The 24307-nt window shown below is 33.6% G+C and overlaps 1 protein-coding gene and 1 long non-coding RNA gene across 24 annotated transcripts in view; one reads left to right on the plus strand and one right to left on the minus strand.

Annotated features, from left to right (window-relative positions):
• Nucleotides 1–6812: 6812 nt before the first annotated feature.
• LOC139841189 (uncharacterized) lies at nucleotides 6813–10640 on the minus strand. 4 transcript variants are annotated; one of them, XR_011757402.1, is made up of 7 exons: nucleotides 10385–10640; nucleotides 10177–10225; nucleotides 9782–10099; nucleotides 8831–8921; nucleotides 8693–8730; nucleotides 7916–8011; nucleotides 6813–7023 (listed from the first exon to the last, which is right to left on the minus strand). It is a non-coding gene; the product is annotated as an uncharacterized lncRNA (long non-coding RNA). The 4 variants fall into 4 exon arrangements; XR_011757401.1 differs by having other exon boundaries at nucleotides 9782–10225; XR_011757403.1 differs by lacking the exons at nucleotides 9782–10099; nucleotides 10177–10225.
• Nucleotides 10641–23830: 13190 nt separating this feature from the next.
• Nucleotides 23831–24307, plus strand: part of LOC139840222 (uncharacterized) — a 29271-nt gene continuing 28794 nt past the window's right edge. For 17 of the 20 annotated variants that reach the window (XM_071830465.1, XM_071830464.1, XM_071830467.1 and 14 more), the window contains exon 1: nucleotides 23831–24165. Coding sequence is in view for 15 of the 20 variants with exons in the window: in XM_071830447.1 (XP_071686548.1) it covers nucleotides 24119–24165 (47 nt within the window). In the remaining 5 variants the exon portion in view is untranslated. The remainder of the gene's footprint in view (nucleotides 24166–24307) is intronic. The other 3 variants (XM_071830463.1, XM_071830452.1, XM_071830453.1) reach the window with 2 other exon arrangements.

Raw genomic sequence — 24307 nt, forward strand, 5'->3', positions numbered from 1 at the left:
TGAACTTGTAAACGTTGGAAATTGACTTAGAACAATGGTAGATGACAGATAGACTTTGTGTATGGCGAGGGTTGTGCAAATTTGTGTAACCTTGACTTGGAACCCGAAACTCTCTATTTATAGTGTCTGTTGACTAATCCGTACGTATGCAACTTACATCCGTAGGGATGTACCTGCATCCATTCTGTCGGGCCCGTCTGACTTTAAAAAAATGATCTAAAATCCTAAAACTAGTTCCAGCCGTTTCTCTCTACCAAATCAGTCTCATAATCTTTTGTCCATAATCTGTCCCTAATTCTTTAAGTTACCGACGTATTAGGGACGAACATTTATTTTATATTTTTAAAAAATACTATTTACATAAAAATGCATAAACACACACTCCTACATACAACTATATCACTAACTAAACATACCTGGAAATTAAAAACTTAAAAAATTCACGCACATGTGCCACTATACATACAACAACGGATCTTCAAGCCTGAAACTACAAACACATGTACTCCGAGAAAGGTTTAACCGCAACAAGAATATCATGTATTTGTGTATATATCGTTCCATTAGTACACTATATGTGTACAAACACTTATTAGCACTTCAACGTGCGTACAAGTGCTCGGGTATATGAGAAAACGAAATATTTCATAATCTTCTGTCCCTAATCTGTCTCTATTTCTTTAAGTTACCGAAGAATTAGGGACGGACATTTATTTTGTATTTTTTAAAATACTATTTACATAAAAATGCATAAACACTCACTCCTACATACAACTATATCACTAAATAAACATACCTAGAAATTAAAAATTAAAAATTCACGCACATGTGCCACTATACATATAACAACGAATTTTCGAGCCTGAAACTACAAACAAATATACTCCAAAAAAAGGTTTAACCGCAATAAGAATATCGTGTATTTGTGTATATATCATTCCATTAGTACACTATATGTGTACAAACACTTATTAGCACTTCAACGTGCGTACAATTGCTCGTTTATGTGAGAAAACGAAAAATTACATAATCTTCTGTCCCTAATCCGTCCCTAATTCTTTAAATTACTGACAAATTAGGGACGGACTTTTATTTTATATTTTTTAAAAATACCATTATATTACTAAATAAATATACTTAGAAATTAAAAACTTAAAAATTCACGCACCCATGCCACTATACATACTACGGATGTTCGAGCCTGAAACTACAAACACATATACTCCAAGAAAGGTTTAACGGCAACAACATTATCTTGTATTTGTGTATATATATTGTTCAGTTATTACACTATATGTGTACAAACACTTATTAGCACTTCAACGTGCGTACAAGTGCTCGTGTATATGAGAAACGAAAAATTTCATAATCTTCAGTCCCTAATCTGTCCCTAATAGGTATCGTCGGATTTGGGACGAACAATTATTTTTATATTTTTTAAAAATACGATTTACACAAAATTCATAAACACTCACTCGTACATATAAACTATATTACTAAATAAACATACTTAGAAATTGAAACTTAAAAATTCACGCACGTGTGCCACTCTACATACACCTAATGCGTCCCTAATTTATTAAAGTTACCGACGGTTTAGGGACGGATAAAATTTGGTCGTCCCAAATCTGTACCTATGTATATTATTTACTGACGGATTTGGGACGGGCTTTATTTTTTATATATTTTCTAGTTGACTTAAAAAGTCCGTCGGCAATCCGTCGCTATCACTCAAATTTACCGACGGATTTTAGATTTTTTTTTTTAAAGTCAGACGGGCCTGACGATCGACTGTCGGCCCATATGAGTATATAAGGGAGCTTATGTATTCATTTGTGGCTAATGATCCTATAACCCTAAAACTAGTTCCAGCCATTTCTCTCTACCAAATCAGTCTCAAAAACCTACCAAGTCGAATAACGATTTTAGGCGTCGATCTAATCCGATCTACACAATCCGGTTCGACTAGGATCTAATTCGATCTACGCAATCCGGTTCGACTAAATCGATACCGAAAGTCAACGATTCTCTAGAACATCGATCCGAAGATCCGAATAGCTCCAACACATTCCAAACTGATTGATCCGTACGAATGGCTTCCTAATCCATAAGGATAGATACAAACAATGTATCCTACATATAGAACGTATATACTTGATTACTTAACGATATAACAAACATGATAATCAATAACCAAGCATATCATCATTCACATTGTTCAATAACATCCATGAATGAACTAGGAATTTACATTATGCACTAACAGTTTTTTCATGAACGTACAAAGCATCTTGACATTGATTGTCACTTTACTTGTGACAAAATTCAAGAAGGTTTCTTGCAGGCTGCTTAGATCCCCACAAATTTATTGCTTGTTGATGTGATGACCAAAGCATTGGGGAACAATCAACATTCATTTCTTATTGACAAATTGGCACTTGAAGACTTCAAACTTGAGAGGAGGATATGAAATATTGTAGGTTTTACGCCAGGTTTGTACATTTACAAAGGAAAGGGTAGAAAATGTTAATATTTCGTTACCAATGTTTAGGCGGCTAAATTAGTTTGAAAGTTAGTTACGTTCTCGTTAGCTAGACTGAAATTAGCTAGATGCTCCGGTAATTAGTCGTATATATAAGCTTGTAAACTTCTCAACTTTATAATTAATGAAATCATATTAGCTTCCGTTTATATAAAATTGGGGAAAACCCAAATATTAAGCTAAAAGGGAACATGACAAATGGGTTGAAACTTGAAATTATCCCTAAGTGCATCCTAAATGATTATCTTAGTATTTATTGGTTTCTTATCTAAATCATATATGAGACACTACTAATTTCCAGCAAACGTGAGATATTAAACAACAAGTGTTTGGGTCAACCCAACTCGACCTCTTAAATTGAGTCTCAATGATTCTATGATACTAGTTACCTGAATATGTTATTTCCTTACTGGCTGACGATGCACAAATGCACAAAGTAACTATGTTTTCTAGGTGTCTCTTAGAACATATTAATTCATACACTTGAAGAGCCAACCTCCTCTGAACAGCAGCCGGAAAGCTCAACTGTAGGTGGTCATTGATAAGTTGAACCATATAATAAGGGTGTAAATGAACCGGGTTATTAGAGTTCTGCTAGTCAAAAGCTCGATTATACTCAATTGTAAATGGTCATTGATAAGTTGAACCATATGATAAGTAATGGTTTAATTGAACCAAGTTTTTCGAGCTCAACTCGTTAAAAGTTAGATTGAGCCGAGCGTAAATGAGCATGAACAAATTTTGGATGTCGTTTAGTAAATGAGCTCGAGCTTTTTACGTGTAGCTTGAATAACCTCGCGAGCTTAGCTTTCATTTATATACATTAATTATTATTTTATTAAGATATAATATAATAACTAATCTATCTATATATACTTATATAAAAAAGAGATTTCATAGCCTAATTGTCAATAGAGGAGCATTAATAGGGAACTATGACAAGTGAAATTTACACATGTCAAAATCCTATTTTTTTATTATAATTAATCTATATAATTAACAACTTAATAATTAATAAAAAAACTTCATTGAAAAGAAGATTCATAAAATAAATCGATTAGAAAATATACGTATAGATTATGAAAACGTGCATACCCCATCATTTTTTCAAAAAACTTATCTGTTGCTAAAAAAGAGTTCTCTCTCACCCCAATCATACCCTAAAAACCCGATCTGAAAAAACGATACCAAAATTCACAATGAATTGTCAAAGGCTGTGGTCAAAGAATATGGAAAAATTAAAGGCTGTAATCAAATTGCTTAACATCCAGCTAACAATTGTATAACTTGGCATCAATGATCTTATCTACAACCCGTATCTCACTTCAAAAAAGTAAGAAATCGATGATTTTAATCTATATATTTATGTCATAATGAAAATCAATTGTTTTAAAATACGATATGTTTGAGGTAATTTTTGCTCAGTATTGTGGATTCTTTGCTTTAGCCGTAAATAGTTTGAAATCAACACGGTATTTGTTTTCTGCTTAATCATCTCTATCATGCAAGGTTAAGTTTTGTTTGTGGATAATCTATAGCATATTGGCATTCATTCAATAATACATTGCCTGTAAGTTTGATAAATTGTTTGATGTATGCTCTAAATATTGCTATGTGATTTATACATACGGATGATGTTTCATGGTCTGTGCTTGCGGCCATATTAGACTTGCATAAATATTTCCAGCTAGATACTACTAGAAAATCTCGAATTAGGGACGGCAAAATCTGTCCCTAATCCGTCCCAAAATGAGTTTAACGACGGATTTTTGACGGAAACAGGCCGACCCTAAAAACGCCCTCGGTAAAATTTAGGGACAGATTTGGGACGGCACTGAAAATTAGCGACTGATTAGCGCCGGACATTTTTGGGACAGATTAGCGACGAACTATTTAGGGACGGATTAGCGACGAACTATTTTGGGACGGATTAGCGAGTAGCGACGGACTTTTTTGAAACAAATTAGCGACGGACGTTTTAGGGACGGATTAACGACGGATGTTTATAGGGACGGTTAGCGACGGACCACTTTCAGACGAATTAGCGACAACTAGGGATGGCAATGGATCGGATATGGATCGGGTGAGGCCGTATCCATATCCATATCCATTTATTTTTTTACTTTTCATCCATCCATATCCATATCCGTCGGGTGAAGCGGGTTAATGGATAATTATCCATATTCGTTTAAATTTATTTTATTTTTAACAATTATAAGCGGTGGTTCACTATATACGATCAAAAGTAATATTTTTAATAGTTTATGCGACCGAAAGTCACATTTTACTAATCTATATAACAAATATTCAATAGATAACCTATTAAACGTGTAAAGATATCGATATGTAAGTTGCTTACTTTTAGTTACATGAAATCACATTTGAACCACCAAAGTACGATAAATACATTTGATTATTTAAATAAAACAAACTATAAGAAGAAAGTTATATTTTTAAAGAAAATATAAAGAAAGATGAATATGAATATGAATATAATTAATGAAATATCACTACATAAATGATACTAATTTGAGTGATAAATTTATATATTTAGTTATTTCGGGTGAAAGCGGGTTCATCCATGGATGAAATTTTTTTCATCCACATCCATATCCATATCCATTTAGATCGTCCATATCCACGAATAATCGGGTGGATCGGATGGATATCCACTGGATCGGGTATCCATTGCCATCCCTGACTGCCGACAACCCACTTAGGACAGATTAGCGACGACACCTTCCCTCTGCACAAATCCATCGCTAATGATATTTTCTGGGCAGATTAATTTGTTCAAAAAGTTCATTTTCCCAAATGTTTCTAGCTTTTACATCCAGTTTTATTCGTTCACAAATCAAAATGTAAACACTAAATTACAGTTCAATATACGTAAGACAAACAAAAGTTACCAAAATTCATGACCAAATCGTAGATTTATTATATTAATTAAGAACCAATAGAAATAACATCAACATCAAATGAAATTCAACTTAAACATCCTAAAAGTTCAACAACCCAAACCCAGACCATAACCATAGAAACCATACGATATACGGCCATGACTGTAACCATCTTTCTTCTTGCGTGTCCAGTATACATAAAAGCATATCTAATCACATTCTCTAGAAAGATCTTGATGACGCTAGGAGTCTCTTCGTAAATTAATCAGCTTATACGTTTCACTTCACCTTTTAATGCTAACCTTTTAATGCTAACCTTCACCTTTTAATCCTCCTGGGCAGCGATGGGGGCGGAGTTATTATCGCTGTATCGGCATAGTGTAAACGAAAGATGATCGCAACGGGTGATTTAGTCCCCTCAGGTGATCACAATCGCTCTTTAAAAAAAAAAAAACGGGGGGTTCTTTTACATATATGGATGGATGGAGGGACTTTTATGTTGGAGTATATAATACGGACTAATCAATAATAATGGACGTTGATGAGTAGTTAATCGCACGGTGGACAATTGTTTGATATCATGATCCGTGAGTGTGTTTTCTCATTCAAGTAGCTACTCTCTAGTGTCCCTCCTTTGACATACGGAGTAATATTTATCAAACTAGACTTTGAGAGCCCGTGCGTTGCACGGTAGCTCTAAAAAATAGTTTTTTTGTGATTGCTAATATATGTACAGCTTTGTTTGTTGTTGTTGTTAGCATGTTTATGACGAAACACTTAAGTATATGGGTTGATTGTCATCAAGTTCTGCAAGTGATGGTGTCTTCTTTCTTTGAATATTCGTGTTTGGCGTTTGAGTTATGTTGCCTAAATGTTTGTTGTGCATGACTTTTGTTTTGGATGATATAGGTTCCATGTATGGCTACAATTCAAAATCAATTATTAAACAGCACTGGCTTTCTTTGCTATGTGTATATTGAAATGTTGAATGCTTACATTAGTTGAGAGTTGCTCATATCGATATGTAGTGTTGATGATTGAGTTTAGCCGTGATTTAAGGTCTTCTATTAACCTATTGTAAAATAAATGATTTAGAAGGATCAAGGAATCGTTTTTGCGAAGATGATGTATGTTTTTGTATTTGAATATTAATAACTGGCACACTCACACATAATTAGCCTAAATAATAGGTAATATATAAAGTGTATCATTTGAATCACGGTTGAATAAATTCAAAACAATGATTTGGAAAAAAAATAATAAGTTCCTTTAATATAGTCAAATTAGTCGACTATCCATATACGACCAATGATATGATTATTGTGATCAAGTAATTAAGGAATATATGCATTTAGATATTATAACTGCTACTAAAATGATAGTTGAGATAAGATTACAATGTACAACCATTGAGCCCAGTGAGTTTACATTCAAAATGAAGCTTGTCATTTCCACACATAGATACAAACTACTAAATCCGACCTATTCATTATTTATTCTGCATACATATTTAAAAAAATAGCAAAGCCAAACCGATCTAAGCCCTGGCCAAAACCGGTGTAGTTATCTGAGTTTCCAAACCTGTGTGTTGTACGACAAAACAAAAAACAAAAAAAAAGAAGAAGAAGAAAATTAGTTATAAGTGTCTACACTAAAACTTAATGTTAGGATAAAAGGTAATATCACAAATCACTAACAAAATTGAAGAGAACTTAATTACACTATATTGAAACTATTAAGTTTGACAAACGCGATCTCATAATTTGGAGGGACGGTTGGCGTGGCGTAAACAAAATGGCATGTGACAAACAAGACCTCTTCAAATCGTCCCCCAAGTGAATTATCTTAAGCTTTAATTATAGGTTCGATTCTACTGATATCTTAAAAATACGACTCTATGTCACACTTCCCTTACTCATAATAAGGAGTAGTACGATTTAGGCCCCGCTAAATATAAATTTAAAACTATTATTTGCTACTCTGATCGCCGTACGGCCTAACGACACCGCACGAATAAAACCGTCCATTTCAGTCATATCACTTACCTGTGATTACCAATAAGCCTATAAGGTTACCATAATACATACTAAACAAAATACTTACCATAGTACAGCATAAGCATCAGCATAAGCATAAGCATAAGAGCCAACTCTAAAAAATAGTTGCTACACTCGTATCCGTGTCTCTGTTGCCAGTGGCGGAACTTGAACTCGGATACAGACGGGGCGGTGTAAAAACTTAATAAATTTTTCATTGTCAGCAGGGGTAAACACTAAAAAAAAACCTTATTTTTTTGAAAATTATTTTTTTTTAGTGTAAAATTTTTTGTTCCGTAAAATCCAGGTGGGGCGGATACCCCCTTTGGGTTCCACTAAGTACCGCCACTGTCTGTTGCACAATTTGATCAGCTCCAATATTTATATACATAAGCTATTATTCCATTTATTTAACAAAATAAATATAAGAAATTTACCATAGTACAACATAAGCATAAGCATAAGAATAAGAGCCAACTCGCAAAAACAGCTGCTACACTCGTATCCGTGTCAGTGTTTCACAATTTGATCAGCTACAATATTTATATACAAAAGCTATTATTCCATTTATTTAACAAAATAAATATAAGAAATTTACGTTGCATTATTAATAATTTATAATGAATTTAAGCATGATAAACAACTTTCCGATACTATAGAGACGTCAACAAATCTGTCCAAATCTGTCCAAATAATTTACAGAAGCACATAGTGGTCTAAACTTAAATTTAGTGTGCATTCAATCAACTATTACTCTATCAGTTATCCAACCTCCTACCTGACCCACCCATATTGCTATTTCTAAGGTCATTAACAACTTATCTTTAACCTCACACTATCTTTTTAGATTTAGTTGTCTATACTCTGTCATATATTACCTCTATTCTTCTATTTGGAATCTCAATTATAATATTTATAGGTGAAAAGCATTTTAACTAAAAGCACATGTTAAAGCCATGAATAAATCACTTACGTTTTTTGTTTATATCTTACATAGTTACATATATTATTAATGTTGCCAATAGCAATAGAAACTATTATAGCTATGAAATAGTAAAGATCGGTACATATTTATATATAAGATGCAGCAATCTAGTAATCAGAATAATGTTTTTTAACCTGAAACACTTACTGTTTGTGTTACCTTAGAATGTAAGTAAAATATTTAAAGTCAAACTTGAAAAACTTATCTATATGAGTATAGTAAAAATTACCATTCAATCTCTTTTAGTCTCTTTACATCATCAACAACCTGCATATTTCAATTCACATTCGAATGTAATGGCATACCTCAAACTCTGATAGTCGATAAAATATTAATAATACTAAAAAGTAGAAAAAAAAATACTTACTCGAGCTCTTAATTGATCAGCACGTTCCCTTCGTCGATTCTTGTGGGCATTTCCTTCAACTTTTTAAGCGATTAATGTGTGGCTTACAATACTGCATATACACATACACATTACTCGATTAAAATCAATAGCTATATAAACATATCATGATCCGGTGACCAGCTAGTCGCTTAACATAATTTAATTTTCAAATCATTTTTGTCCTAGATTCAAAAAACCTTAGGTAAAACTTATGTAAAGGGCTTTAACGAAATAGCATAAAATTAAAGACCTTAGTATTTTTATTTCTTTTTAAGATTCAAAGACATTTTCCAAAAAGTGTACAAAAGCAACTTCATATGGTTGGTAGCTAAACAATCGATTTGAAGTATTATGACAATCATATAATTAGCTGGGCCTCATAATGAGTCCAACTAAAAAATCAGATTACTTTTTAGTATAAAAATATAGTTAGACTAATTAAGTTGACTGAATGCACATCATATTTCTTTGATAAGTGTATATATATGATGTACATAATAAGCTCTTATCAACTGTTTTATGATTTTGAAGACGTGGGAAAACTCGATTCTAGCGAAAGGTATTTTTTTACTTCTGTAATCGTAAGTAGGCAACAGGACATTGAACAAATATTATGCGAATTTGACATACATTTAACTTATATATGGTCTTTCACTTTAGCAACTTGGGTTTCACATTCTCACTTAGTGAAGAGGGAACTAAATTCAGATTATGCTATCCTGCCACCACAATTTTGAGATTCTATAATCCATAGTAAAAATAAACAATTAACCGACCCACCCAATTTGTCACCTTTAGTTAAAAGATATCCAATTTAAAAAATAATAGAGAAAACAATGTGAAGATGTAGATGTATATATATACCATGTAAATATATTGAGTATATATGAAATAAAAGTTTTTTATTTTCAAAAAACAAAAGATGAATACCAGTATGAGCAAACACCACATATACAGTATTTGATACATTTAAAACAGTACACCATCATCATCATCATCATCATCATTATTTAACCATGAAAACAAAAGCAAAAAAAACATCATCAACAACAACAACATCAGCAAAAAAATTGAAATACGGAAAATAGAAACAACACATACCTTAAATACTTTCAATCACATAAGCACCATAAAATAACAAATACAAACAATCAAGAACAGTACGATCATAAAAATGCATCCAAACAACAATAAACTTAAAACAAACAGACATACCAATAGGCACGAAATCGAAATGTTGTGGTGATCCTATAACAAAAAACATATAATTACACAATCCAAAACTATGATAATTATACAAAAAAAGGAAATAGCACATAACTTACGCAGCTTATTCAATTTGCTGGACTAAAGAAAAAGCGAAATATGATAACCCTAATACAATGAAATTCAAACAAATAGGATTCAATGGATTAACGATAAAAAAAAATAGGATTCAATCAATATAACGGAAATCAAACAAATCAAAATCAATGGATTGAATATCATATTGGTTCAATTATAACATGGATTCAAACACAATTAAAATCATACCTGTTTAAGCACGCTACTTATTACTCAGTAATATATAAAAGGTCGCCAAAAATCGAAAAACCCTAACCGGAAAACGTCCCGACGAGTTTATGTATATCGGCAATATTATACAAAATTAGTACCGTTCTGTGCGTAAAATTGCAGCGATTAAATCTGCTGTGGTGGCGAGGTTTGTCACGGGCGCCGGAGGCCACAATCGGCGGTGTTAATGGTGTGGTTGTAGGAGCACTGAAGAGAGAGGGTAAAGGGAGAGAGGGAGGGATCGGTTTTAGGTGTTTTTTTTTTTTTTTTTTTTTTTTATAAATGAAAAGGCTAATGGGATGTTTGATTGGGACGCATGTAAGTATCTTGTGATTATCGGGAATAAATTGTAATTAGCAACTAAATTACACGTGTCATTATGGTTTCAGAAGTTCTGACAGACTGACATGTCAAATTTAAGCTTTATGCTTTGTAAAATGTAGAGATTAATTAATTTAATTTAATTTAATTTAATCTATATATAATAAGAAACACAAAATGAGTCATCACTAAAATAAAAAAATCATTCCTAGCCCTCCATTTTATACCTTTAGCTAGATCACAGCTATTAAAAATGACATCTCACCTTTATGACCTCATAATCTTCAAACTTTGAATTAAACACACTAAACTACCCCTAATATGAATAAAACACACGGGAAAGAATATCTAAATTAGGGGTTCACAAAATATCATTCAGTTGCAACATTCAGAAAAAAAAAAAAACCGAAACCTACTTGATTTCCCCAAATACTCTGATATCAAAATCCGCCAGAGAAACTAAGATTCCTGATCGAAGCATCAATAACTACACTACGATCGTTGATTTTATAGTATCAAACCCTAAATCGGCGTCAAATTGGTTCTTTAAATTTCCATCTATGATTCTTGCTAACAATCTAAATGATTTTTCGTTTGCATCAGGTAATCAATTCATATGATATTTAATCGATTTATAAATTACTGTAAATATTTTGCGATCTTCAGGTTAGTTAACAATTATTATTATTATTTTGGTATATAATGGCCATAAAAATACCATGTGTTCATTGTAAATGGATCTAATGATGTGTTAATATTTGTAACAGGTTTTAAAAAGCAAAAAATTTACCTTTCAAATCACACTTGATTCATATGTTTACGCATGAATGCCATTTTTTGATGTTTAAAATAGGAAAAAGTATATGAAAATGCATTTAAGTTTCACCAAATTTCTATTGTATGCATCTAACTTTGAAAACTCCTATTGTATGCATTTAACTTTTAAATATGTACTATTGTATGTAATCCATGACTTATTAATCAGGTAACAGGTTACTAAAGTTAATTTTTTGACGTAGTTAGTCCCTCAACATAACGAAATCAAAATAAACATCAATTTATCTAACGAAATCATAACGAACCTTATACATATCTTTTCGAAGCAGAATTTATTCACCCATCTACACATACGAAATCATCCAAATGAATTTATTGTGCAAATAAATTGCAGCTTCAAATCTCACGTACTTGCCCTAAATGGCTTCACTCCTTCAAACAATAAAAGGTCACTACCTCCTTGAAAATCAATATATGCCTAATATTTCAATTTAATCACCAAACACACCTGAATTTCAACAACCGTAAAAATTTCATCCCAACCTTCATCACCAAATCAATATATACCCATGACTTGTTCTCAAATCAAAAATCAAACTAAAACCTACTTCAAACTAAAATACATTTCGTTACCTCAAATCTGGAAGTTTGAAGATATACTCGATGACGAAGGAAGAAAATTTAGAAGGAATTGTCTATGAGTTGAAACCAAAAGCTTCAGATCTAATTTTGCTTCACATCTATTTTAGTGGTTGAAACCGACCACCTGCAACAACTACTGTTCAGCCGGACCTGGGTATTACGGCGGTGGGATGCGATTGAGGGTATTACGGTGGTAGATCCAGATCTAGTTAAAGATGTGTTATTACCTTTGATGATTTTCAAACACACATCTAAACAATTCACTGCCATTATTTGTGAGAAAGATTTGAATTTGGGTTCTCAAAAATGAAACGTGAAACATCAGTGGCTTAAGAAATGTGAACCGCTTCTAGAATCTGAAGTTAAGGCTCTTTTCTTGAAAGTAATGGAAATACTTAAAGAAAGAAATGTTCAATTTTAGGTTCTGGTGTACATTTAATTTGATTTTATTGTGAATATTATTATTTTTGTGATAATTTGTTGATTTGTACTATTTGGAATTGTTGTTGACTGTTGGTTTTTATTTTTAATTTTAGGATGTTGGTAAGAAACTTCGTGTGATGAATGATTCTAGAAATGATGAAATCTGGGAAATCTAGAATATCTAATGGAAGGAAGATGAAGATTAACAAACACGATGAAGGGACCAATGAAATTAGGATTTACAAACACGAGGGGCTAATAATATAAATATCTAATTGAATGTTACCTATTATAACAGGTTAAATACATACAATAGAACAGTTTAGATAGTTAAATGCATACAATAGCAGATTTCAAAGTTGGATGCATACAATAGGAATTTGGTGAAAGTTCAATGCATTTTCATATACTTTTCCCTTTAAAATAACACGTAATTCAATAGTTCGTAGTTCTCGGACATTTTATGGTTTCAGTTTGAAACTTTCACTATATATACATGTGTCTGTCAATGGATGGATATTATAAAACAAACTTCATGATGAAACAATTAATGAGGTGATTAGATGATAAATCGAGTATTGTGGAAGTTAGAATTATAAATATACAATTTTGCTTATATGCGTATCTGATGATCTGTTACTTGATTATATAGTTATATGCATTGCAATCTTCTTTAAGGCATAATTGGCGCCCTTATGAGCTAGAGGAGAGATGTAATAAGGTATACATGCGACAACTAATATGCGGCTATAGTTTCTTTGATATCAAGTATCAAATGGCAATGTATTTTGTATTAATCTATTTTTATTTTATAGCTTAGAGTGAACCAAGAAACTACTGAAGTAGAAAATGAAATGTCTATTCAAGTTGATTCTGAGAATTATGATGCTTATGTTGATGATGACAGAGCAATGCCGAAGCAGGTTTGTACAAGTGTTTGCAGAAGAATAAAATTTGTATTACGGAGAAGTTGCTAGACACCTAGAGTGACCAAAAATGACTTTTTTGAGGTGAAAAGAATAGTGGATGCCTCTTTGTCATGAAAATATGTGTTTATCAAATTAATTCTAAAAAATGGTTAAACAGTTAAAGATGTAAAAGTTTAGTTTATCTTTATATATTCATTTTGTATTAGATGTAAGTGGTGTATACTGATTATCCTTTAATGAGTAGGTTTCTATGCTAGGTTAGCTGCTTGGCATTTAATCATACTTAATGAGTGGGTTTTTTCAATGGGGTCGGCAGAAAAGACCGTTGAATTGTTTTAAATTAAGAAAATAATCACCGCCCTTCGTAACTTTGATTATCACAAGTAAGACGTTTTACATATTTTGTTTGGATTACCTTTCATTTATTTGGTTGTAATAGATATGGGTGACGAAGCCACAACTGAGAAGTGGAGGAAGAGGAACACTGGAGGAGGATGAGGAAGGGTAATGACGCGACTGTAGAAATGGGGAGGCCAGCTGGTGATGATATAGAGGAAGGGGCATGAAGCTAATCGATTTAGACATTGAGCCGACTTGCGAGATTGTTCCAAATGCGGCAGCTGTTGGAATTGGAATTGTAGAACCGGTTGTCATCGGATTTGCCGATAAAGATATTGCTTCTCAAGGTTTTCCCTATTCTGGCAGCTGCTTTAATGCTACTGCGTCAATGATGCTCGGGTACATTAATATCTTGCCATCAAAGTTTATACATGATACAAGGGGTTAATTTTGTTAATGATGGTTGCCTACATCAATGTTGGTCTAAAACTTTAGAAGTAATAGTTGATTAAATATTTGTCTGTTGTTACTGTAATTGTTCTTCTAGGTAGCAAATTTTTTATTGAAATTGTTTATTACATACAATCAATCAGACTGTTGTATATGCACGCTTAACTAAGGTTCGATCTTTACATAGAAGAACAACTAATTTTTGGTATATTGGTGTAACCGATGTTGGTGTACAGTTTAGTTGATAGTATATAAAACGGGAAAAAATGGTAGATTTTATTTACTTGACAGTATATAAAATGGGGAAAAATGGTAGATCAGTTAGTGTTAGTGGGCATACAATGCTGATCCTTCTACGCATCCGTCATAAACTATCCCTACTCTTAAGTAAGTAGTTCTTTATTGCTATCGTTATCTCCATTTGTTTGGGTGACTTGATGTCTATTAAATTATAGATTACTTAGGTTTTTCTATGAGCGAAATAAGTTTTCTTATATGCTTTAACTGTAATGTAATGTAGGTTTCATAATGTAGGTTCTTTTTGTCTATGTTTGTATGTAGGTTTTGTAATGTAGGTTTTTTTTTGTCTATGTATATATCCTTTGCCTATGTATGTATGATAGGTTGTTTTGTAGGTATGTATGTATGTTTTGTTTGTTCTGTAGGTGTATGTATGTACGTAGGTATGTTTCATGTAGGTATATAGGTAGGTTTATGCACGGATGTATGTAGGTATGGATATAGGTTTATATGGGTGTGGGTGTGGGTGTGGGTGTGGGTGTTTATCGCATCGTTCGGTGCATCTTGGGGTTATTATGGCTGAGGACGACCTTCCTTGCTCCCGAGCTTGATTGGTATTCTTTTAGCTGTGTGTCTTCGGGGATGTCTACTGTAAAGGTGCATGAGTGGTGTTCTGGTTAGTTACGGGTGGTTGGCTCTTTGCTCGCGCAACAACTTCCACCTGACATACCTTTCGAGTATTGTTTACAAGGTCCCTTGGCTTTATTTATTGAGGCAATACCAAGCGTCGATTAAGTAACGAATTGAATGCCGCTTAGAGCCTAAATTGATGTTTTCAGGCACACTTTTAAACCCATGGAAATTTGATTCTACCATTTTCATGGCGTCCCTTTTTTTATTTTTTTATTTTTTATTTATTTATTTATTTATTTTTTATTATTATTTATATTTTATTTTTTCTTTTATTTTTTTATTATTATTATTTGTTCATCCGCTCTGCCACTCCATTTTGTTGAGGAGTGTATGCCGTCGTGAATTGTCTTTTGATACCTTCTTGTTTGCAGAACTTATCAAATTCATCACCAGTGTATTCTCCTCCATTATCTGTCCTCAAACACTTGATCTTTTTACCAGATTCAAGTTCGACCCGCGCTTTGTAAACTTTGAAAACTTCAAACACATCTGCCTTCCTCTTGATTGGGTACACCCAACATCTCCTAGTGTAATCATCAATAAATGATACAAAATACTTTGCTCCTCCTAGGGATTGAACTGGTGCTTGTCACACATCAGAGTGAACTAATTCTAGAACCAATTTACTTCTAGAATTTGATGTGTTAAACTTCAGGCGATGCTGCTTGCTGATTACACAATGCTCACAGAAAGGTAGCGATACCTTTGTAAGACCAGGAATAAGATTTTTATCAACAAGAATCTTCATACCTTGTTCTGACATGTGTCCAAGCTTTTGATGCCATATTATAGCAGCTTTATCACTTGAACTATTCAAAGCAACAGATGCTTTCGCTTCCCGTACCGTCTCGCCTTTCAGAATGTATAGATTAGCACCCACCTTTTCTCCTTTTATAAGTACAACTGCGCCTTTCATGATTTTCATGATCTTGTCTTTTATCTCCATCTTACAACCAAGATCATCTAATTGTCTTAAAGACAAAAAGTTCTTCTTTAAACCCTTCACGTGTCGTACTCCTTGAATAGTATGAACAGTACCATCATGCATCTTCAGAATGATATCTCCAATTTCAATGATCTTTAGTTTATGATCACTGCAACTGTATACAGATCATCCTGAGATATGTTCATATTGTTTGAACCATTCTCTTCTAGGGGTCATGTGAAAAGTAGCTCCCGAGTCAAATAACCAGACATCAACAAATGTCTTTCTACCTTCATTTGCTACCACTGCTTCACTAACTAAAGCAGTCCCATCTTCTGAAATGCTTGCAATATTTCCTTGAGGATTAGAGTTATTTAAACTCCAACAATCCTTCTTCAGATGACCTTTCTTGCCATAATTGTAGCATGTATATGTCTTCTTCTTTCTAGACTTCGGTTTACCATGATTGTGACTCCCACTTGGGCCACGTTCCGTTGATCTCCCTCCTGAAACCACCAAGGCCTCCACTTGTCGCGAACCAACCTGTCTGTCTTCCTTATTATTGCGTCGATTTTCTTCTTCTAGAACGACAGCTGCAACATCATCATAGACTAAATATTCCGTGAGAATATTATTGGTTAGGTTGATAATGAGTTGATCATACGAGTCAGGTAGACTCTGAAGTAGAATTTCAGCACGTTTTTGTAACTCTATATTGCAACTCAATGAAGCGAGTTGAGAAAATAGAGTATTTAAGCTATTAATGTGCTCATTCACTGAAGTGGATTCACTCATGCGTAAAACATATAGTTTCCTTTTTAGGAATATCTTGTTGTGGAGTGATTTGGTCTCATACAATTTTACGAGGTGATCCCAAATCTCTTTCGCCGTCTTCTTTTCATCAATGCTAGACAAAACGCCATCTGCTAGTGCCAGATGAAGATTTACGATAGCCTGACCGTCCATCTCTTCCCATTTTTCATCAGTCTTGGATGACCGTCCACTGATTGTCACCAAAAACTTATCCTTTCTCATGATAGCTTTCATCTTTAATTTCCATAACGAGAAATTACTCCCGTTAAACTTTTCAAATTCAAATTTTGTAGACATTGTTATGATTACAATCTTCTTTTCGACAACACTATTTTTCGAGAAATAGTACTTGAAAACTTATATTGAGTGAAAATAATCTTACTTAGATAAGTAGATTAATACACACTAGATATAAGAACCTGGCTCTGATATCACTTGTTGAGAAAAGTGACACCGAATTATAGCAAATCGCTAGTAATAATTGAAATAAAGACTGTAAGTAACTAGGGGGGTGAATAGTTACTTGATACGTTTTTAACACTTTTTCGATTGATCACCAAATTCGATTAACTTTGATCAACCAATTCAACTCAAACTTGATGTGTGTAGTGTATATGTTCAAAATGATAAATGAAGTAATGTAAAGAACATAGACACAAGGATTTATAGTGGTTCGGGTAGATGTTAACTAATCCACCTTAATCCACTCCCCGATTACACTAATCGGGATTTGTTGCTTCACTAAGCACTTTTCTCCAAACCCGGTGGAGATCCGATTTACAAGTCTTCAACTTCTTTGGTATACAACAAACCTAATCTTTCTATCCCTTTGAAAGATCAACTCCAACTTAGATCAACTTGTCTTCACCTTGGACAAGTATTAATCTCCAAATGAGATTAATCAACTTCCTAAGTCCTTTTAAGGAAGTAGATCACTAAGCTAGCCTATGCTTCTACTAATTGAAGTTACAAGACTTATACACTTTGTAATGATGATCCTAAGACAATACTATGACATACATTACACTAAGTAAACTCACAAGATTAATAATTTTGATTAGTAAGTTTACAACAACCAAATTCTATATCTATAAGATCATAGAATCTTCTCTTGCTTGATCACATTTGAGTAGTAGTTAGAGCCCCTGTGATCTCTGGAAATAAGCCTTTAAAATATGCAAGAGGGTCAGCTTCAAATGCTCTTTAATGCTTGCCTTTTATAGTGGGATTCAAAAAGTAGCCGTTGATACACGGTTGCCTGCACGGTCGACCGTGGTTCGACCGTGCGTGCTCCAGTCCAAATTTAGTATCCGTTGTATAGCCGTTTGACTCAAATTTAAACACCACATTTTGGCATCTTTACTCCTTCTAGCACCTGCAAAAGAAACCAAACATCCTATACAATTACTATATGCATTAAGTGTGTGATATTTGGTCTTATTGCATGAAAGTGACATAACACTCCATTAGTGGTAAACCCAACATTCTTGGAGAAGTGTCTTGATTGATATTTTGAGAAATCTCATATTGGTCAAGACTTAGGTAGTCACTTTAATGCATTTGGTTCAATTCTAAAGACTAGTCAATATGTCATTAACTTCCTAGTTTCAATTAATCACAAGTCATGTTTGTTTTAAGCTTAGGTGGATTAATTGAATGATGTCTTTCTAAGATGATCATTAAGTATATAGAGACATCAAAGTTAAGTCATACTTGAACAAGCAATCACAATTTGTTACTTAGACAAGATCAAGTAAACAGTTGATCATAATTTTATTGTGAACCAATTTACACTTAATTTGTTGGAGTAGACTAGTTACTTGAATCCTAACTAGTAAGTACATAGCAAACATGTTAATCAAGTTGATAAATTTATGAGTATTAAACATATTAGCAAGTAGCAAGTAATACTCACACATAGCAAGAGATAGTTACTATAAGATCAATCATATAGATATTTGCACAACTTGTAATTTAAGCTTTTAGCAAGCTTACTTGCAATATAACATATTGTATGATTAATATGTAAGCACACTATAATGTCCAACACATGCACAAGGTAAAAGCAATCTCTAGTTGGGACTTGGTGACCATCCTAAATGTATCTAAGTGTATTTTAGAATTACAAGTCTTTACTAGTTACACTTGAGAACACTGTTCCTCATTTAGCCTTAATTAATCACTAAGTCTTTTTTAATAACAATTATTGTTCTAGTGATGTTGGCTTAAGTGTGTTGGTACTTGATGATCATACTAAGGATGTCTAGATAAGAATTAAGATCACAAGTTGTTGATTAACACTTATGTGTTATGCCTAATCTTGGTTAATTTGTCATTAAGATGTCATTAGACGTAATTAATCACAATTAGTGTTTTTATGACCAAAACTCAATTGAGTATGGAGAAGGCATCTATTCTAAGCATGTTGAGACAGGCTTCATGAATTATAGATGTAGGAAACTAGTCAAACTTTATTTGGTCAAAATTGGTAACAAAGAAAACTGATGTCGCACTGCGGTTGACCGTGGTGGCGACCGTGCAACATAAAACTGCGTTGCAATTCAGTTTGGGGTTCTACGGCTGGCTGTGCGGTCGACCGTACCTTGACCGTGTATTTAGCTGATCTTTTAATTTTATTCTTTAAGCTATGTTTGACTTGGTCATTTACAAGATAAAGTATGGATTAGTGACCTTGCGTGTTTTATATTAAGATGTCAGTCATCACTTATGCATATGTATGTGTCATTATCAAAACATATTCTTTGGTTAATCATACTTAAGTTTGTCGTTTAGTTCATTAACCAACATTCAACCAACAAAGACAATAATAGAAATACCGAGATTTAACTTGAAAAACCCCAATAGGATAAAAAACTACGGGCAAGGAAAGAAACGTTTCAATATCAATAATAAGAATAATAGGAATTACACTTCTCTCTAATTACAAGGATAAACACTAATCTTTATATCTCTTGTAATTAGGAGATTAACACTCACTAACTCTCTATTAATTCTTTAGTATACAAGGAAGAAAGAATTGATTTTGGGATGCATAAGTGTGCATGTATGATGCCCTATTTATAATACTTGGAAATGGAAGAAGTAGTAAACAAATTGACAACTATGTGTTAGTTGTAAACAAGTTGAGATAGTTGTAAACAACTTGACAACCATATGCTAGTTGTGATCAAGTTGACAACTATACGATAGTTGTAAACAACTTGACAACCATGTGCTAGTTGTGATCAAGTTGACAACTATATGGTAGTAAATGTTGTCAATTCAAATTTGTCTTCCACAATTATAGGCACATTTAGTTCATATGTATCCACACTATATTATTCAATAATGCAGATAGTATTTGTAATTTGTTACTACTTCCAATATTCATATAATGAGTGGTACTTGAATAGTTTAATCAATAATCTGATGTAAAATCAGAAAAAAAAAAAAAAAAAAACAACGAATCAATGATAGCAGTGGATGATACCTCCATGGAATAATCAATCAAAGTAAATTTGATACCGCTGCCGCCGCCGCCGCCGCCGCCTCCACCACCACCACCATCACCACTCGGTAAACGGATAATTACACTAAGAATATCTAAATTCAATAATTGTATTAGGCCTAATATACAGTCATGAATGATGTTTAACAAGAGTTGCTTAGCCCGCTTGTTGCCTCGGAAATTTACCATTTTTAAGTTAGTATTCAGTTTAGTCTTATGCAGTTTCATAATGCGAATTTGATGGATACACGTTCCTCATTTCTTACATCTCTCGAAGGCAATCTACAATCTCGTTGGCAACTAGAAACCCATTAATGATTTGGCGCCCTTCAATGAAACCGGATTGGTTTGGACTAATCTTGTAAATTACCTTCCTCATTCGATTAGCCAAGAGTTTGACAATTATTTTATATAAGCAACCAATTAGGCTTATCTGGCGGAAATTTATAAAGGAAACCGGACATTGACATATCATCAGAAATGACTAATCCACCCATTTACAAGCTCTTACATTGACAAATAAATTATGGTGTTTTCAAAATGTGAACCTGGCTATTTTCAAGATGTCAAAAGCTTAGCCCATGCTTTAGGTAGTTTCAGCTTTGGGCTTTGGCAGTTGAACCATGAATATCCAGTTTCAGCAATTTTCTTGATGACCAGGTAAGAAGACTCTGGTTGAAATTGTATGTCCAGTTTGGTGATTTAAGAATTCGGATTCATATACCGTTAAGCATGAGCTACCTCTGTTCCAAGTATACACTATTTATTCGAACTCAGTGGAAAACTTTGGGAGTCTGAACACATATCTTTTTGAACTGGAGTTCGAAGATGTTAGCTTGAGTTAGAACAACTTACTTGTTCGAATGGATGATGTATTTCAGAAAGAAAAAAAAAAAAATTAATAATAATAATAATAATAATAATAATTTAAGAAGTGGAAAACGTAATAAAATTTCATAAATTACACATCTGAGCTAATTCCCTATATAATTATAATTTAGTACTATCATCATTTAAATTATCATATTAGGCCCAATATTAGTATTTGGTAATTACTAAATCTATAATAATATTGGACCTAATATGAAATCAAATGAAGATGACTTATATATTTAAGAGTACTAGTAATGTAAAAAAAGGACCGTGGGTAAACAATGATAATAGGATAGATAGGTGATCAACCTTCTCGGCTTGATCGATTGGAATAAACCTTCATGGTTTAAGAAACGAAAGCTTCTCGGTTTTCTTTTTACTTAACGTAACTTTTTATTCAATAAAAAAAACTGAGTTACATAAACCCATACGTACACTATTTATAACTAATGATTACAATATAACTAGGAAACAATTAAAATATTAGGAAACAAAATAAGATATAATAAGAAACAAATCAAATTGGAATAAACTTCTACTTGCTCCTTAAGTCTTGTCAGCATCCTCTTATCCTTCTCCCCTACGTTTTCTAAACGTGTTTCTAAACTTGTTTCCAGCTTCCCAATTGTCCCATTCTGTGGCCCGAACAACAGCTTGGCCTAACTTATCATTAGATGCAGGCCCAACAATAATATGGCCCAAACCTACATCATTCTCTCCTTCTTCGAAAAGACTCGTCCTCGAGTCTGGGAGTGCAATCTTTCCGGAATACTCATTAATTTTTCCATCCCAAATAGCAGGTATAACACCCAATGGGAGATCCGTGATAAAAAAAAGAATACCCATCAGTTTCCTCATTGTGAATAATTTTTTCATAAACACCCTTTTCTTCCGTAAAAGTACACATCCTCGAGTCCGTCTCACCGATGATGAATGATCCTGAAGGCGACCAGGTGAGATGCACTCCGTCCTCTTATGCCTCTTCATCATCAGTATCATAGATGGGTTCAGAATCTTCATCCACAAGAGGTTCGCGAATAAATTCAAGATTAAAAGTTTGTTCAACCTTTATACCAATGGTATGTAAGGGATCATCATGATGGTCCCGTCTGAATCCTCTCGGCGCATTAGCGAATGGATTCATAACTTCCCACCGATCCTCTGTTTGATCCGAAGCATAGCGTGCATCATATTTATGATGTCGACACGTTCTAATTTTGCTATCCTTCGTTGCAAATGCTCAGTCTCTAGCTCCCTAACTCGTTGCTGCAAATGAGCAATCTCAGCATCACGAGGATCATGATCACTGACTCTCTCGGCGAATCTGTGGCTCGTACCCTTGTAATACCGACCAATCTGTTCTTGTTTAGCTATGCCTGGAATCTGATACCAAATAATGTAAAAAAAAGGACCGTGGCTAAACAATGATAATAGGATAGATAGGTGATCAACCTTCTCGGCTTGATCGATTGGAATAAACCTTCACGGTTTAAGGAACGAAACCTTCTCGGTTTTCTTTTTACTTAACATAACTTTTTATTCAATAAAAAAAACTGAGTTACATAAACCCATACGTACACTATTTATAACTAACAATTACAATATGACTAGGAAACAATTAAAATATTAGGAAACAAAATCTATATCTATACTTCTATCTATCTATATCTATATCTATACTATACATTAAAAGAAAAGAAAAATTGAGTTATACTTTTTTAGCATTATTGAATCTGGACCCTTAGATCAAAAAAATAACCTCCATTGCTCTTGCTTAATAACCATTAGATCTAACTATAACCTTATAACTAGGGATGGCAATGGGCGAGAAAAAACCCGTGACCCGCGGGTACCCGATCCGTAATGGGCGGGTAAAATCATAAAATCATACCCGCGGGCACGGGTACGGGTACAAAATTATACCCGCCAACGGGTCGCGGGCGGGTCGCGGGTACATACTACCCGTCGCGGGTAAAACCCGATCCGCTAATTTATGAGACTTTTTTTAATTTATCCGCGAGTTTATACATAGAATTATCAATTTAAAAGGGTTTTTACTTGAAATGCAATAATGATTAAAAATACAATATTATATATAAGTAAAAAACTTGACTTTCACATCATTTTACACGTGTTATTGGTAAATATTGTTTATAATTAATAAAATTTCCTAATTTTTCTAAATTTTTTTTAACAAAGTTGTATATTATTATTACCCGCGGGTTTACCCATGGGTCACGGGTATCCGCGGGTCACGGGCATGGGCGAAATATTTTTACCTGCAGGCGGGTAACGGGTCTCTACGAGCAAAAAAACCAACCCGACGGGCGGGTCGCGGGTATATAGAACCCGTGCCCATTACCCGCGGGTGCCATCCCTACTTATAACTATTTGTTATATCACTAGACTACCCATAATACCCTTTAAAGATTAAAAAATACAGGAGTAAAACAAAGAATAGGGGTCACGCTACTTACGCCATACACCCCAATTTCAATTTCAGGAGCCCTAATCTGGTTTCTCTCTTCAAAAACATACTGTTTATTCTTTTCTTCTCTACATCATCGATACAACCAAAATACCATCGCCTTCATACGAAAACGACGGAAATCAAATCCCACAATCAAGTTTGCATAATCGCGGGTGAGATCTCTTGAAATAATACTTCGATTAATAGGTGCGTATTTCATCAGGGTTGGCTGATTTCATCAGCGACTCACAAAATTAATTAGGGTTCTTTGATTCCATCAGCATGTTGCGAAAATTTTGATAGCAGAAATATGGAATCAGTCCAAATCCGATATAGTGAAGAGATTTACGCATTCAGGTTATTACTCTCAATTTCATCAATTCGATTATGATTGTTGTAGGATTATAGTCTTTCATTCAATTAAATGGAAACGTTTCTAACTATACGTACGTATATCTTATGCCAAAACTTTAATGAAGAGATTTCTAACTACAGTAAA

This window comes from Rutidosis leptorrhynchoides, chromosome 4 (genome assembly GCF_046630445.1).
Source record: "Rutidosis leptorrhynchoides isolate AG116_Rl617_1_P2 chromosome 4, CSIRO_AGI_Rlap_v1, whole genome shotgun sequence".
In the NCBI taxonomy this organism is placed as follows: Eukaryota; Viridiplantae; Streptophyta; class Magnoliopsida; order Asterales; family Asteraceae; genus Rutidosis; species Rutidosis leptorrhynchoides.